Source organism: Lepisosteus platostomus, chromosome 2, assembly GCF_059453375.1.
Source record: "Lepisosteus platostomus isolate fLepPlt1 chromosome 2, fLepPlt1.hap1, whole genome shotgun sequence".
Lineage (NCBI taxonomy): Eukaryota > Metazoa > Chordata > Actinopteri > Semionotiformes > Lepisosteidae > Lepisosteus > Lepisosteus platostomus.
The window spans coordinates 6,288,946-6,306,288 of NC_142612.1; the positions used below are offsets into that span (position 1 = coordinate 6,288,946).

At 41.3% G+C, this 17,343-nt stretch overlaps 1 protein-coding gene across 1 annotated transcript in view; it reads left to right on the forward strand.

The window, feature by feature from the left end:
* The first annotated feature begins 2,408 nt into the window (after positions 1-2,408).
* The window catches only part of me3 (malic enzyme 3, NADP(+)-dependent, mitochondrial), a 63,657-nt gene continuing 48,722 nt past the window's right edge, over positions 2,409-17,343 (forward strand). The window contains exons 1-2 of the mRNA XM_088648008.1: positions 2,409-2,735; positions 3,153-3,385. Coding sequence (XP_088504134.1) covers positions 3,158-3,385 — 228 coding nt within the window. The 5' untranslated portion in view covers positions 2,409-2,735; positions 3,153-3,157. The remainder of the gene's footprint in view (positions 2,736-3,152; positions 3,386-17,343) is intronic.

A 17,343-nucleotide genomic window follows, 5' to 3' on the forward strand; every position in this document is an offset into this window, starting at 1 on the left:
ATCAATCAATCAATCAATCAATCAATCAATCATTCCAGGTTTATTTATCAATGCACGAACAGTACAGCATACAGCGAATGAATGAATGAATGAAATCCTTTATCCGCAAGCTGGTTAAGAGGGATAGAAGAGTGGAAGGAAAGAAGCTTATAGGGATTAGGTTAAGACTAGGTTAAGAGATTACTAGGTTAAGGTTACGAGGTTAAGGCTCTCTAATCAAAGCTAATAAAGCCCAGTCTGCCTGGAACTCCATCATCCACCTTTTTCTTACATAACTTAGCCAACTTCTAACTCTAAGACGCAACTCACTTTCCATTTCCCATCTGACTTTGGCCAGATGAACTGGCCAAATAATAATAAGGATTTCAACATTTCTTTTCTTTTAATGGCCTTGCACAATGCTTTGAGAGTATGCGGCATGCCTTATCGGCAAATAGGATGCTTTGGATTTATTTTGGGGGAATAATAACACACTGTGGCGAGGAGCGACATGTAATTTAATTCTGCTCCAGGAACCTTGTGTACAGCATTGCATTGTTCTCGATACACAGTGAAATCTGCACAGCTAGCGAAAAAAGGCAAAGGCAATTATAAAAAGGTTCAGAGTGCATGCAATGAGGAAGCACAGTTACAGAATGCAAGCCAAGCTTCTTGGCAAGGATGATTAGGACTTACAGTAGTGATAACTCCAGACTGTTTTACAGCCTCAGCTCCGAACACTAACAGGGCATTGTATGTGTCCTTCACTCATCCTATCCTATGTCTCTGGGCTGGAAAGGGTTCAAATGGTTATAGTACCATACAGCACCTGAGGAGCGAAAGATTTTGAAAACTGATCTAAAACAGAAAACAAATCTGAAAAAATGAAGTAGCTCTTCAAAATCAACCCTACTTGTAGATCATTGCTATTAAACTTTTGCTTAATAAACGTTCTTACGCTTTTATCCAGATGAACGGTGATAGTGGCCCACTGACCAGAGAACTTTCTCAGACTGAGAAGAGTTAAACGTATTATGATTTCAGATTTAGCAATCTGTTTCTCAGAATCCTTGAGGGGACACGAGTGCTTCTACCTACCACGGCTCGGTGTTCGAGTGCAGCCTTGGGTATCTGTCTGTTCAGACCCTGAGAAGTGTGGGGCAGTGACTGTGTAGCTGGGAGGTTGCGGGTTCAAATCTTGGGTGAGATACTGCTGCCACACCCTTGATCAAGGTTCTCCACCCAGGATACTCCAGGATCATAGCCAGCTGTATAAATGGGTGTAGTGTAAATTGGTTTGGATTAACTGGTGTAATTCATCACTTAAAATTTCCTCTTTTTCCATGGCTCTGTGATGAATGGGCACCCCACCAATCTGAAGAATTTGTGTCCCAACTTGTTGCAACTCTCACCAGGGTTAGTAGCTCTCTGGTTCTGGGTGGACGCAGATCCTGGCTGCATAGTTTTAAACAGGAAATATCTTTCTCTCTATTTCAGACGTTATTCTAAATTCAGACTCTAAAATTGCAGGTTTGTATCTGTATACTTTAGTGACCAATTCCGCCCGGTTGCAGGTAGAACTGTGCGCCTCCAGTGTTTGATACTTTTAATAAAACAGAACAATTAACTTATTCGCATTTGTACGGCTTTACTGGAGCAACTTGTTCGAGATTCCTCGCTCGAGGGTACACCAGCAGTATATAACCTGAGATCTGATTGTGATTACACATCAAGGACCCCAGCCACTGCTCCACGCTGCTGGCAGCTGGTGCTGGCGCCCAAATTTCTGATCCCACAACCTGAAGTAGGGAAGAGATTACATTACAGGATTGATATATTTGGCATTTTTAGTTCAGTGAATTTCCAGCGTTAAGCAAAGTTTATGGCATTTACTGTACAATTGGAATCCGCTGTATTTATTATAATTATTATTATTACATAATGTGACTGTGCTTAATACTTATAATAATGCGTAGTAATGCTAAATAATAATACTTAATACTTATAATACTTTTTGCATGGTCTACCATGTTTTTTGTTTTCATTTCGCTACTACATATTTATTGTTCTGGTTATATTATTTATTATGTTTTTAATGTCCTGTCTACATTGTGTGGGGTCGTCTGCTGTACTGTGTATGTTCCGACGGGTCAGGGCGAATAAGTATTCTAATGTACAGTACCTGTTACATAATATATATAGTAACACACTCTGCTCTACTCTCTCTAATAATATTCATTCTCTACGTTTGGAAGCAGAAAGAGCGGTTCAAACTCCGTGCAGAGCGGGTCACCTCGGATAAAAACAAAACAGAAGTGAAAATGATTCTTTGCCTCGCCGTCTCGAAAAGGCAAGAAGCTGGGCATCCTGACGCACACACGGTGTACCGCCCCCCCCATCACCGCACATGAACCTGAGCGCGCAGAAAGGGAAACACCTCTAGCTCTTCCGGAATCTCCGGGAAGCAGCGCCGCTCCTGTGCTCGGCGCTGTCCCGTCAGGGGCTGGGGACCCACCGTGCCTTCTCTGCTCCTAAGCCCATTGGGGGACTCGGAGAGAGGGGGCGGGTGCTGAGGCGGAGCGAGGAAGGGGAGAGTGTGTGTCAATGTCACGGGAGGAAACAGCACCAGCATCAGCTATTTGTGCAGATTACAGAGCGCCCAGAGATAAACACAAGCACTTCAAGAAGTCAGTGACGACCACACACACGCACACCTAAGTTCAGTTCAGCCAAAGGACATCGGGGGACGATTTAAGGTACGCCAGCTTTTCCCGATATTGAATAATACTGTAGCAGCGCGTTTACAGATCTCTCTTAAGGAGCCATTGTTCTGTGCGAGCGTTTTCTTTTTGTTTGAATATTTTCTTAACCACGCAGATGTGAGATATTTGGTCACGTTTTCAAGAGTATTTTGTTAGCCCTTGCCGAGGTGCCAAGCACCTGTTGTATCGTGCTGCTGAGGCAGAGGGAGAGGAAGACACTCGAGATTTGTCGTGTTATTATAGGCCTTACGTTACTGTCTTTGTAGAGAAGGGTAAAACCCGTTGAATTTGCGGTATACTATACAGAAAATGCTGAGCTGAGTGCGATTGAGGTGACATTTCTAATGCGTGTATTTCCTGTGGACTTACCAAGCATATTTGAGCCTGTTTTTCCATTTTTCCCTTTTCCAGGAGATATGAATGCGCTGTCAAGCAAGAGCGTGCCGCTGTGCAGAAGTGCCACAAGCAGCCTCCTGAAAATCCTCACCTGCAGCCCAGGTGTGCCTCCAGCAGGTGCCCCGGGCCGGCCGGGCTTGGCAGCGGGGAGGGTCTGTCACTCGGGAGCGGGACACTCCAACAACCCCAGACAGGTGGCCACTAAGAAGAGGGGTTATGACATTACCAGGAACCCCCACCTCAATAAGGTAAACGGCACCAGCATCTCCATTTCAAAAGCAGGGTTCAGGGAAACAGCTGTGAAGTGGCAAGGGTGACATACAGTTTTCACCTGTGATATCTGCATGTACTGTATTTGTGGTTCCTTTGTCTTTATAACGTTCTTGGGGTGTATGGATTATATTGTAATTCATACATTAAAGGACAGTAGTAGGCAGTCCATATTCAGTTCCTCCGTAATGTGTATGTCCAGCACATTTTACACATTTTGTTTTGCTCAGCAAACTCGCAAACAGGAAGGCCTAGGACTAGCAAACTCCTTCTGTAGTGTCTCATTGCTTCTGCCATACGTATAAATTAGTCGAATACAAAAAGAGTGTCAGGGTGGCTTTAAAGCTGGAATGGGAAGATCGATTGTTTCTTGAATGGACTGCAAAACTGCATTTTAGATGATCAATGTTTAGGCCTCAGACATTCATTTGCAGTTTCTGGGAAATTGAGAGCTTGCTTCAGTTAAATTGCCTACGGTAATCCTTTCTTGTTACAGTTCGGTTTTCAAGGAAAAAGAGTATTTTGTGCATTGTGTATTTTGGTTAATAGCGACATTCAGAAAGTTGGTTCTGTTGCCTGAATCCAATACAGGGTGGTGTGATCCATTCAGGAATAGCTGAATAGGTCTGCAGGCGAATGTGAACAGTCTTGACAACATTCTTTAAGAAGAACTGCAGACACAGAACTCACAGAAATGTAAAATGCAGTTTCGCATTGCTGAGCATGGGGCATGAAATGCTGCAACCTGTGGTTACTGTTTGAAAACTGAACACAAAAAAAATACAACGGTGACAGACAATGAGTTCTCTTAGAAAAGTTTCTAGGAAGAAAAATTTGATTTTGGCTTTCCATGTATTCCTGAGTCCTGAATTCCTGAATTCCAGGGCTCTCTTGTTGTTTCATCTCCCAGAATTCTGCAACAAATACTTTATATTAATCAATGTATTAGACAAACCCACAAAAACCACTTAATATGTTATGTAATAAGAAGGTCCTGTAGGGGGCTAAGCCGTTCAATATGGAATTGAAGAGGATAGTCTCTAATTATTCGTCTTCCTTTCAAGAACAAAACATAGCTCAGAATCCATCCATCCATTCTGGGACCAGACTAAAGTGTCTTTATATGGTTTTCTGGGTTCTTGAGAACAGTCCTAAATAGGAGGCCACACATCGCTGGAATTGTAGCGTTGATCTGATTCACTCCAAGAATGATTCAATAATTGAATTGGGGGTGAAAAATATCCAGATAAGCTTGTATCCTTGGAAACTCGGTCTGGATGTCATTGTGTGAACTGTGCACGTGGCAGTCTTTGACGAGAAGAATAAAATGTGTCAAAGTTACAGCAGATAAAAACTGAAGTCATTAGGGTCACTGCCTTTGCTCTGCTGTTCACTTGCTCAACATTCATTTCAAGGCTTTAGGTGCTTAGAAGTCAGCACACTGCTAGTAAAGAAAGAGAAGTGGATTGATATTGTAAATGAGATGTATATAATGCAATGGATAACATTAATATAATGAGGAAGGTTATCCAATAATAATTTACCTGGAAAAACGTATGTCCCCATCAAAGACCTGATTCCGCTTTGCTAAGTAATTTTTAAAAATATTTTCATGTAGACTGCATTGTTGTTTTTTTTCCAGTTATGATTAAAATGATGTAGGTCTGAAGTAATTATGTTTCAATAACTAACCCACCTGTCTCTGCTGGCACAGCGTAAATAGTTCTAAAAATGGAATCCTAAACTAGAAAAAAGATGGCAGGAAAAAAAAGCTAAATCTGTAAGTTTGTATATTTTACTGTTTCTTCAATAGTAAAAAGTGAAAAGGAAATGAGCTCACTGGAATGGAGGATTTTACGAGGCGTTGAAGGACTTGGCACAACAGTATTTTGGAAAAACTCAGTGGAGAACTGTGGCAGTTAGGAAAGGTTACTGTGCATTATTGTGTAGAATGTAAAGACGAGAAAGCAGAAGCAGAATGAAAGACAAGCAGTGGGAGTATCTACGATCAAAGTTCCATATTTCTGTTCTGTAAGCATGGATAATATTGCTGACTATACTGTTTCAGGGCGCAATAACGTCTTTTGGGTTTTGCCTTAAAATCCTTTCAGTTTCATAGAGCAATATGTGCCTGCAGGAACTCCATACTAGAGATAACCATGACTAGCTCAGTTTCTGACAGTAATATTTCACTGGCTGCACTCTTTTGGCCTGTGTGTATTTTTTGGCTTACTCCCAGTATGCAATTTCACACAAAGGAGACAACACTTTTGTTTATTTCACTTGGTTGTGTACTGTACTGGAGCTATCTTGTACTTAAGTGTGCTGACATCCCCTAGCATTGCCAGAGTAAACAGACAGTGTTTAGAGAAACTGATAACACTTTTGAATGAGTTTGTAGAGTAAACGGGATTTTGGTGACGTGTGGATAGTTTAACTATGTGCCTTGGGGTTACTGCAAGTATATTTCAGGGTATGGCAGCAGAAGGTTATTTTCAGGCTCATTCTAGGGGTGTTAGGAGCAATGTGTGCCCTTTGCACAGATTTATTTCCTTCGCAGTTACTAAATCTTAACAAATACTTTCTTCTCTGCACATTCCTGTTTTTTATATATGGTTAAAATATGAGGTAAATGTCTTCATAAAATGCTTATTATTCACTTTTAAAAAAACCCAAACATTTCCTGCAATGTATGTGATCTAGGTATATTGACATTTTTGTTGGCTCTTGTTTCCTGTTTTGTCAGCACCCGAACAGCAAAGTCAGATGTTAGCTTGCAGTGCCCAGTTTCTCTTCTCCTTCCTGACACACAGCCTAGGGAATCTGCCCTTCTCTGCTATCTGATAGCCCTGACCCTCTTCACCTTTTCCTTGTCAGTTCAAACTCACCTGGATACCAAGCCAGGGCACGTCATCCGTAAAAATTTAACACAGAAGAGACACTGAAAACACATGCCCTGATCTTACTCTCAGTCTACACCAATTTGGCCATGTTAAGTTGTCTACCAATGAATGACCTGGTTGGATTAGTTCAGCTACCCCTACTATTTCACACTGAATACTATTGATGGTACTGTGATGCAGAAATACATGTCTCGGGCTACCCGTATTATTGCAGTGTGTAAAGTGAGTACTCTGTTCCTAGAAAATCAGCTTTATACAGTTTTCTATTCCATTACCAAATGAGGCTCAGCTCTAGGATTTACCAGGAAACACCAGCTTTGCCCTCTTCCCAAGGTAGTTTTATTTACGCTGTTGGAAAACCTGCAGTTTTGCAGACAGGGTCATGATTTTAGTACTGTAGGAAGGCCTAGGAAGGTGACTGTGACTAAGGCGAAATGTCTTTCGGAATGCCCAGCTGTATCTGCATATGTTGTTGCTGTGAGGGAGTGACTGTTAGACATGGTCTGGGTCGATCATGGGTGTTTGTGTTCGGATACCACTATGACGTCTTGAGATGTTGGATGATTGGGCTCTGGATCCCCCAGAGATATCACGTTGCGACTTTAAACTTCCACAGACATATTGCTTTCTCTCATAAAAGCATACTCAAACAGGTCAATATGTGTTGCATTCTTGAAGAGCTTCTCTTTATATACAGTATATAACAGTATATCTTTTACAGTTGTTCTGGCTGTGTACCAGCATGCACTACGTAGGAGACACTGGACAGTTCAGAATTTACGTAGCTCCATGGTGTTGTTCGATGTTACCTGTAGCTCTCCCAAGTCCTGGTTCAGTGGCCTGATTCAGCCCCAGGATGAAAGTGTGAGCCCCCTTTTCTCTAGTGGAACAAGCGCTCTGTGGGACCATGAAACCATAACATTAATTTGACCACAGATCTGCTTTCTTGGCTTAAGGAGAAGGAGAGCACAGGGGACTTCTCTGCTGTGGTGTTTAGTTTCACTCTCTTTGGAATCGCAGCCGAAAGAGAGGACTTTACACAACAACAACACAAGCACAGCAATATAATGTCGCTCTTACAGATGGCTTTAATAAACGAGATGTGATAGACAGGGTTAGGCCAGTTAAAACTTTTTTTTTCTGCCAGCCATTTCTATTTTGGATGGGTAAACTCAAAAGCCCGTTGCTAATGCCGACGCGTACAGATCCAGTTAGTCGGTGAGCCGATTTCTTTAACCTCAGTTTGCGAAAAAAGTTTGCTACAGTTTTGGTTTTCGAAAGGGAAGTACAGCTTAGCCTGATGCTTTCTTGTCATGCTTCCATATGCAGTGTTGTTGTAAAGCCTAACCTCAGTGTCCCTCTTGACCCTGGGTGGGCCAGTACTATATGTTGCACGCTGGCTAAACTAAGGAATGGAAGGAAACATTGTATAGTCCAAAAATACTTAAAGTGAGATATTTTAAGTCAGGAAATGCATTCCACCCCCACTGGTCATTTAAAAGACAACTTTCCATGCACCTTGAGGAAAGATTCCAGCTGGCTCTTGTTATTTTTTTTTCACAGACATAATACTGTCTCTGAACTGAGCCTGATGCCGTACCAACACACTGACAGTGATTGAGTCTGGGGGAGAGAAAGTTTGCCTCTGTGGTTTAGTCTTCACGGTTTCCCAGGCTGATTAGATCACACTCTTTTCTACAGTGGTGCTTTCTGTGGACTGGTGAGCTGACTGCAGGGAAGCTGCTGCTCGCCGGCATCCATGTCTTGGGGGGGTTGCTATAGAAACCCGAAAAGGAAGTGTTATGTTCTATGAGATGAAAGCAGGCCTGTGTTTGTGTATTTAGTGTATTTCACATTTCCTACGAGAAAAAGCCCTTAGGGCAGAGCTGTTTCTTTCAGCAGAGGGATTTCCAGTGCTGTTATAACACTTTTCCTCCGATTGTGTGGAACTGATTACTTGGTACAAGGTGCGTGTCCACATAGGATCTGATTGAAATTGAATTTGCCAGCATGAAGTACCGACGTTTGATGTTAAAAAGAGCCGGTAGTTAAGCATCAACCTTTGGGCTAGGTAAGGTCATTCCAAAGTGTTTTTGTGGCGGAGAGCGTGAGAAGAATTAAGAAAAAAATGGCTTCACTGCTATTTGGGTCCACACAGACTGTACATAACAGTAACGACCCATGTGGATGTAATGTACAGAAATGCCAAAGTGCCTTTTTGTACAGGTTGTCAGTGCCAGAGAAAAGCACAAAGTGGCAGGCTAACCACACATACCACCTTAAAAACAGTGTGCAAGGAAATACAATTAGTAAGATAGGCGTCGGTTTTTTCCTGTTCTTTTGTGGCAATCAGTTCTGTAAAATGATTTAATTCATTTTATAAACAGTCGACAATAAAGTCAATTACTTTGAAGGGTTTCTTTTAAAAGGTCAGGCTCTCAGAGCAGAAAGTGTTTACTTTAGCATTCTCTGTATTAACCTTAATATGCTTATCAGACATCTTACTAATTTATTGCCTGATTTAATGGGGCCACAGGTTTCTCCTGACAGGACAACACTTCCCAGATTAATATATACTGGTCTCCGCATCAAGTTTGGACTTCTGCTTAGGAAGGAAGACTCTTTGGAGACCCTCACACTTAAGCAAAAAGCACAATGGTGGCCAAATTAAACATTTTGATGACTGGCATTTAAAAAGAAGAAATCATTGAAATTGGTTATAATTTGCCAGGACTCTTAGTGGGGGAAAAAGTGGCTTTCTTATAATGGAAGGATGAAATAAATCAATTAAATTCATGCTGTATTGAACAGTATCATTGCTGGCAAAACACTATGTCCAAAAATCAAGCATCCAATTCATGCAACAAAGATGAAAACTGAAAAAAAAAGTCCACTGTCAGCTTAATGTGGGGTGTAATGATTTAAGAAATATTTTAAGCATTGACATGAAGTTAATATCTTGAGCATGTCGTATTCTAGGTGTGTGTGTCCTGTGACTGTTTCCTGTTTTTTTCTCCCCCTAAATACGAATTTGCCCCGGTAATTGCTAGTTCCCTTGAATCCAGCTTCCGATTGCTCTCTGCTTAAAGACAGCGTGGTCGGAAGCCCATTAGTGTTGCGCTGCCCTCTGAACCCAGTGGCGATCTAAATTCGGGTACAGAGCAGAGCAGTTCGGGCAGCGCCTGGATCATCTGAGTCTTGATTACAGTGCGGGTAGGCTGATCGCTAATGAGCGTGTTATCCACAGAGCCGGTGGCCAGACAGCACTCAGTCACACTGAGGGGGTGACCCGGGGGTGTGTAGTCATTCTGCCAGCTCATTGGACAGCAATAAATAGTGGCTGCAGGATCCCGTTCCTCACATGTTGCTTTTCCAAGCAGGCCACAGCCGAGAAATTATCCGCGTGTATTTATAGATGGTTCAGGGTCTGTCGCCGACATGATGAGGTCAGACGTTGCCCTGGAGTAGGGACGGTCACTGCCTCTTGTTACCTCTCATCCTCCCCTTCCCCTGTCTGTGGCCACAGACAGGCTCTGTGTTATTGTTATGAGTTCAGTTCCATGAATACCACCTCAAGATGCGACCTCAAGAGGTATGATTACTGTATAAGAGCCTGCACAGTACAATAAAATTATTGTTCATAGAAAATGCTGCTCTGTTTTTTAAGAACACACGCATGGCTGTTTCACCATTACATAGCATCTTTCTTAACATTAGCTGACTGTGCATTGTTAAAGGCAGTTTTTCACCTGAAAATTAGCATGTAAATGCAATCTCTTGATTGCTTTCAGGCACCATCTTTGAAAAGAGCAGTGACAGCTGTTCAAAACCACTTAGTTATGCAGTTAGGCTTGAGGTAAAAAGCTTTCTTAAAGCTACTGTAAGTACACCACTTTTTTACCTTTTGCATGAAACACACATGTCGGTATTAGTGTTGTTATTTGAGAGCCCCCAATATTGGACAATCAATTACAAATAGCACAAACACTGGACTATCACCAGTAGCTATATCACCCTGCAGCACACTGAAGCTCAGCAGGTGTGAGCCTGGTCAGTACCTGGATGGGAGACCTCCTGGGAAAGCTCAGGTTGCTGCTGGAAGTGGTGTTAGTGGTACCAGTAGTAGACTGCTAATCCTGCAGTCTGTGAGGGTTTAAATGTTCAGTATTATAGGAGACGCTATATTGTAAAAAACATGCCGTCCTTCAGATGAGACATAAAAAGGAGATCCTGACTCTCTGTGGTCATTAAAAATCCCAGGACGTTTCTCTAAAAGAGTAGGGGTGTAACCACAGTGTCCTCGCAAAATTTCCCCCTGGACGTTACCAGTCATGGCCTCCTAATAATCCCCATCTCTGAACTGGCTTTATCACTCTGTTCTCTTCTCCGCTGATAACTGGTGTGTGGTGAGAGTACTGGTGAACTTTGTCTGCTGATGCATCACCCAGGTGGGGCTGCACACTGGTGGTGGTGGAGGGGATCCCTATTACCTGTAAAGAGCTTTGAGTGGAGTGTCCAGAAAAAACGCACTATATAACTGTAAGGATATTATTATTGAAATGACTGTATAAAATGCAAATTATTAACAATTGTGTATAGCATTTTCAAACTACGCAAATATCAGAACTCTTGTTTAATATAATCCAAGTAATGTTATAAGTCAATTTCTAAAGTTTTGTTTAGTTTTGCATTTTGCAAGAGCCAAAACTTAAAAAAAAAAGTTTATCTTAAAAATCCTTGTAAGGGCAGCTGAGTGGATAGTTTATTGTTATAGAGCTAGAGTTTGCCAGGAGAACATAAGAATTTCTGTTGTCTTGTTTGGTTTACAGTACTTAACTCTTCTAGTTTACAAAGCATATCCTATCAATACATGTCTTTTAAAGAGATAATATGGTTTGGTTTCGACATTTTGATTGTATAGCAGATGTAATGTTCTAAACTTCCAGTACACATTGTCTGCCTATCTGCGCCATAAATACTAGTTATCAAATATCAAATACAGTTATCATATATAAAATATCATACAATAATATCATGTATAAATTCTGTTCAATGAAAGAGAAACCTAATTTGACCCGAGCAAAAAGCTGTATGAAGTCAACAGATTCTCTTATCAGAGTGATAAGAGCTCTAGCTCATTGTAACTTATAGCAAATGAACTTTGTTAACAAGTAATAGTTAAGGGATATTAGTTCATGGCATGCTTGAGTTCAGTTGATTGCACAGAGGTTGAAATGGCCAGACTGCAGATTTGGATGGTTCCAAATAAAACCTCATTGTTTTATGATTTATTATGAAAAGAAAATGTATCAACATTAACATGTTTTGTAAAACAAAACAAACACTACAAGTAAGTGATTTTTGCAGTGTTCTTTTTGCATTTCAGTAAGGAGTAATTTTCATTCAGGGCAGGATGACGCAACAGAATTCTTATCTTTCCATGATAATATAATAAAATCTTTTCAAAAGCCTGTGAAACCAACAGGAAGAAAGCCTGAAAAATATCTAAGCTCAATAGTCTCAGTTACAAGGTCGTATTAATGCTGGCTGCCATAAATTGCAGCTTATGGTACCTAAAATCCATAATAATCTTTATTTTATATTCCACTTTTTCATGAACCATCATCTCATGGTGCTCTCCAATAAAACAAAGGAGACAGATCCACAGATGTACACAAATCAATACGCTAAATGTAGCAGAATTGAGAGCTGGCGTTTGAAAGTATATTTTAAGATGGGATTTGAAAGTGCTGACCAGATCTGATCAATCGACAGCCGACAGGCTTCCCAGGGTACAGAGCCTTGACTTGGACAATTTGTAGGTATATACTGTAGGTATTTAACAGTTCACAGGGATAGGCAGGAGCAACACCATTCAAGGCCATGATGGTGACCCACAGTATTTTGAGTTTTCTATTGAGCATATATACTGTACTGTATATGCTTGAGGACTTTAGTTGTAATTATGTTCCAAGCAGCTGAGCTCTGAACATGCTGCAAACTATCCTTAAGAACATGTTTGGATACACCAACTTCCACTGCTTACAATAAATATTTCTGGGGTAAAAAAAAAACTTTGCAAACAGGCACTTCAGATGCAAGATTTGGTTTGAAAATGACATCAATATTTCTGACCTTGGACCACTCACAGTTAAATTATAGTTGACTTAATTGGATAGTTGCTAAGGATATCCAGTCAGCTTAACTTTAGTCTTGTCAGAGTTTTAACATCATCCCAGCAGGAGAACAATGCACTATGCACAGCAGTGTAACAATGTACAGCAGGTAGTGCTTGATTCATGCTAGTTTTTGTATGGACACATACTCATCAGCATAGAAATGAAAACTGATACCATAGCTGTGAAGAACAAGACCCAATGGTAAGATATTGATATTAAAAAGAAGAGGACCCAGAGTGGACCCCTCTGGGATGCCAAATGTTACATCATTCATCATCATCAAGGAAAGACAATGCACATTTTAAAAACAATGCTTTCTATTATTTAGACTTAAAGTAAAGACAAAGCAGTTCCAGTAACACCTTACACCGATCTGTTCACGAAGATGGAGAAATGAACAGTATCCAGTAGGATATGAATGGATAAAAAATCAGACGTCAGCACTCGCCAGTGAAATCATTAGTTATGGAAGCTACAGTATGCATCAGTCTGAACCCAGATTGAAATGACTCTTTCATCGTGCCTGCAGGTGAGAGCACATGTACCTGAACAATAGTTTATTATATCGGTTTTGCCTGAAATTAAGCAATTGGCATTTTTCTAGTTTGTAACTTTTCTTTGTAGTTTTTTCTGTCAACATTTAACTTCCTTCACTCAAATGGACTCATTTTGAGCATTCAACTTCAGACATTTCTCCAAAGCCTCATTGGTAAATTCTCTATAATTGTACTATGGCAGAACTTGATACCCTTTTTAACATTTAAACCTGGGCACTGGGTGTGCTAGTTTATGCATTAAGGAGAAGTGGAGTGGGATTGAAGGCCTGTCTTGCCTCAGACAATAAGCCTGTGTCCTCTGTGGGGAGTGTGTTGATAAAGGAGATCTCTGAATGAAAGACAGGCACAGTGTTGGCTCACACAATGACATCACCTTCAAAAGGTGAAGAAGATAAATTGCAGTCTACTGTAAACTTTCAACAGCATAAAAGTGCAAGGTCTGTTCAGGCATATCTGAAGCTCAGAACGTTTTGTCAGTTCAATTACAGTGATGTATTTAGTAAATATAGCAAATCTATATTGTAGGTGTAGGACCATGGCACCAGTGATCATATTGATATACAGATGAAACAATATCTTAAGCAATGTAAGGTTTGTATTAATGTGAAGGTGAAAATTATCACTTGCATGTGCAACAGATGCTTCTCCAAGTTAATATCAGCCCAGCCATCAAAACCAGCACAGCCTGGTAACAAGTAGGTAGGGAGTTCTGTATACAAGACACAACGGCCCGTCAGTCCAAAGCTTATCCTGGTTTCCATGGCGTTAACAGAGAGTCATGGGTCCAGAGACTTACCCAGTCGCTATTCTGCGCAAATTATTCGAGATCTATCATTCTGAAAATATTTAAGGCTTTAGTTAATAGTTTGACAAACTGTTTTAGGAATTAACCTTCCAAGTTCCAGATTGGTGCTTAATAATTGGGTTTGTGTACAGTCAGGAATATTTTATAAACATTCAACAATGAGCTTCAGGATATAGGCTAGGCAAATTAAAGACAAAGGAGGAAAGTGAAGAACATAGAGTGGATTTTGTGTCTTGTAAAGAAAACACAAGACCAAAATGAGATCTAAACACATTTATTAGGTTATTTTTAATATTATTAAATGCCCTTCTGCTGGATGAATAGGCAAAGGGCAGCGACTGTAAACCTGGTAAATACAGAGTGTTTAAGAGGAAGCACATTTCTGACTTCTAAAGCAGTCTCTCCCAGAAGTCTCAAATCCACCAACTTCACATACAGTCCGTTTAAATTTCCACGCTGGAACTCATCTCATGGTTATTTCACTCCTGATGCAGTCTCGTGTGTGAATGCAGCACAACTTCAAATTCCAGGTGGGTCAATTTTGTAGCTTGGGGGCGATTTTCCTCTCAAAGTGGGAGATGAGAGAGAGACAGCCGAGACAGAGAGTCTTGTCTGGAGAGGCTCTAGATAGGCCTATAGGGCTGGCATGTCGGCCTCCTATACAAAGCCCCAGAGTGCAAGCCTTTTGAAAGGGAACTTCCTCTTCAGCAGAGAGCAGCAGATCTGTGTTCCACACAGGGGGCTGAGTCTCCAACTCTGGTGGGGAAACATCCAAATCCTTGGAGCTATTTCTAGCTCCTGGTAGATCATTCCCCAAGAAGGCAAAAACTTGTCTGTTTGAGGATTTTAGTGTATTGGCACCACACACATTTTGTGAAATAGGCTTTGTATGTTGAAATAAATCTTTGATATTAAACTGATATTGCTCCAGATATAAGACTTACATTATTATGATTATTATTATTATTATGGGATTAAGGAACAGTAGAGGTAGTCACAGAGCTTAGTGCAGCTAAATGCACCGTTAATTTAACTGGTGAAGCACCTCCAAGAATGCAGGATATAAATGATATTTGCTGTCAGTTAGGCTGGATGTACAATTATTCTTTTCATGAATCTGGACAGAATTATCTGTATTGTAAGAGAACATAATGATCAAGGTCTCAGGTGGCGTGTGCGTAAACGCAAAGTGTGCAGTTATTTTGAGTTCAAGGGTTGAACTGTTACAAACCTGGACTAGCCCTGATACAAACCTGTCCCCGCTGGTCCTTTGTCTGCCCTTCCTCGCTGTCGCTGAGGGTTAACTGAGCACTGACTTTTGCCTTTCATCGCCGTTTTGCGCGGTTCCACCCTCTGAATAAATGTGTCACTGGAATCTTAGAAAGACACCTCTGTCTCATTTGAATTTCAGAGAGTTTCTGCTGGAAATGTGTGTATTACTCCCCGGCAGAAAGAAATATTAACACCGTCACTAGAATTTCAGAATAACACCTATAACACCTACCTATAACACAGTCACATAATGAAGAATCTAGCTTATCCTACCGAAAGTGTAGGAATTGGAATTTTAAGCATGAGAACTGAGGGATACCAGTGCTACCTCTACAACAAAAAATGAATAGGCTAACTGAAGTGCCTTTCCGCAGCCATCTGGATTTTGTTATTTGTCAGGTATTGTGTTTAGAAATACTAAACTTATACTTCACTAAGTGCTTTTATATGGGATGGACCTATGCATTTTTAAGGGGCTTGGCTTAGAAACAGTCATTGTACAGTGAACTCTTATCTGAAAGCTCACATAAATGAGATATCGTTGCGTTACAACCCCTTCCATTTACTGCAGCTCTCTTTTTTTTTAAGGCCAGGATAATGTCTTTGTGGTGCAATGAAGGAGACTCGCTACCTGCCGAAACTGAAAAGACTTTGCCTGGAGCCTCTGCGGTCAAACGAGTACCTCCTGAAATTCCCTTCATGCAAGAGTCCAAGACAAGGAAGCGTCAAACTGCACTGTCAAGCTGCTCGCAGAATTAACCCAACCCAGAAACAACAAATAGTTGTGGTCTCATTGCAGTACTTACAAACTAGGCCCTGCCCTTTCCAAGAGCATTGACTGTTCCCTCATACTCCGTTTTTTCTTCTCAGAAGTTCCTACATAAAGTAGGAACACAGTTTTTATCATATTATTATTGCTGGTGGTGGACATTGTGAGATTCAAAAAACAATTTATAGCTCAGCAGGGCTTCCAGACATACCTTTAGAAAACAGCAGGTTGGCTGATCTCAGTGGAATATGTTTATTTTACAGCTGCCAAGACACCCTGTCCCAGGGATGGGAAAACATTACTTGAGAATTGTTTCCCCTTTTATGGAATCAGAGCTCTGCATGTGTTCAATCTAGAGTGTTAAATCTGCAGTGGTAAAGCAGAATGCGTCGGCCTCTTGTTTGCCGATGCCTCCCAGTTTGTCAGTATCTATGGTAACTGTTGTTAATGTGCTCACTGGTAAGGCCCTGACCCTGTGCCAACAAGAGCCTGTTTTATGTGTCATATTCTGACCATATTCCTTCCTGAAATCCAGTGAAAACTGTCCCAGCCTTTTCAAAGCAATCGGTGCGCAGTTCCCCTGTGTTGCTTTGTGTGAAGATGTTTAAAATATGTAAATATTAAACTAGGAGAGGTTGATTTGAAAATTTAACGAGGCTGGATGAAGCTCCATCTGGGGGAGAGTGAAGTCGAGCAGCTGCACTGTATTACTGGAATTTCCGGAAAAGCCCACCGTCTGGGAGCTGAGCAACACTACACTTCTCAAGTGCTGATTCAAGAGTGATTCTGCAGCGAGGCTGTACAGCTCAGCAGTACTGTTTAAAGATGGGGTTTTTTCTCCCGTTCCAAAGAGTTTCACATAGGGAGGGTACTGTATATGTGCCCAATTTGTACAGCTGCCAGTAAAAGTCAGGCTTTCAGAGATTGGCATGTGCACACACGTCAGTGCACCAATGGGGAAGGGGGTTGAGATCTGCTCAGATTGTTTTAACATTACATTGTTGACATTGTTTTCGCTGTGGTATTTTGCCCTTTCGACGGTTTTGACAGTGGTAAGGTTTATACAGAGCACGTATTCGAACATGTGTACAGTTCTTTGTTTTTAAAGAAACTGCGCTCCTTAGCCTTTTGAATTCTGCTTGAAGATATGGTTTTTAATTACAGGGCATGTGGGTTGCTCAAGAACATGCCGACCCCACAAGGCTGTTTTTGTTTTTTAAACACAGTTTTCAAACAAGAGCCCTGGGGTATTGGGTGTTTTGCTGTGATCGGGTCCAGGGCTGGACTTACTGCTCTGTCATGCACAGAGCGGCAGAGCTGTGGCATTATTTCCATGACCTCATCGTTCTCGCTGTCCCACCACAGACCCCAGCGCTCTCTGCACTGGCGGGGCAAGGACCAGAGGCTGAGAAAGTCACGGCTGTGGTTTGTCACGCAGAGTCAGCCATCAC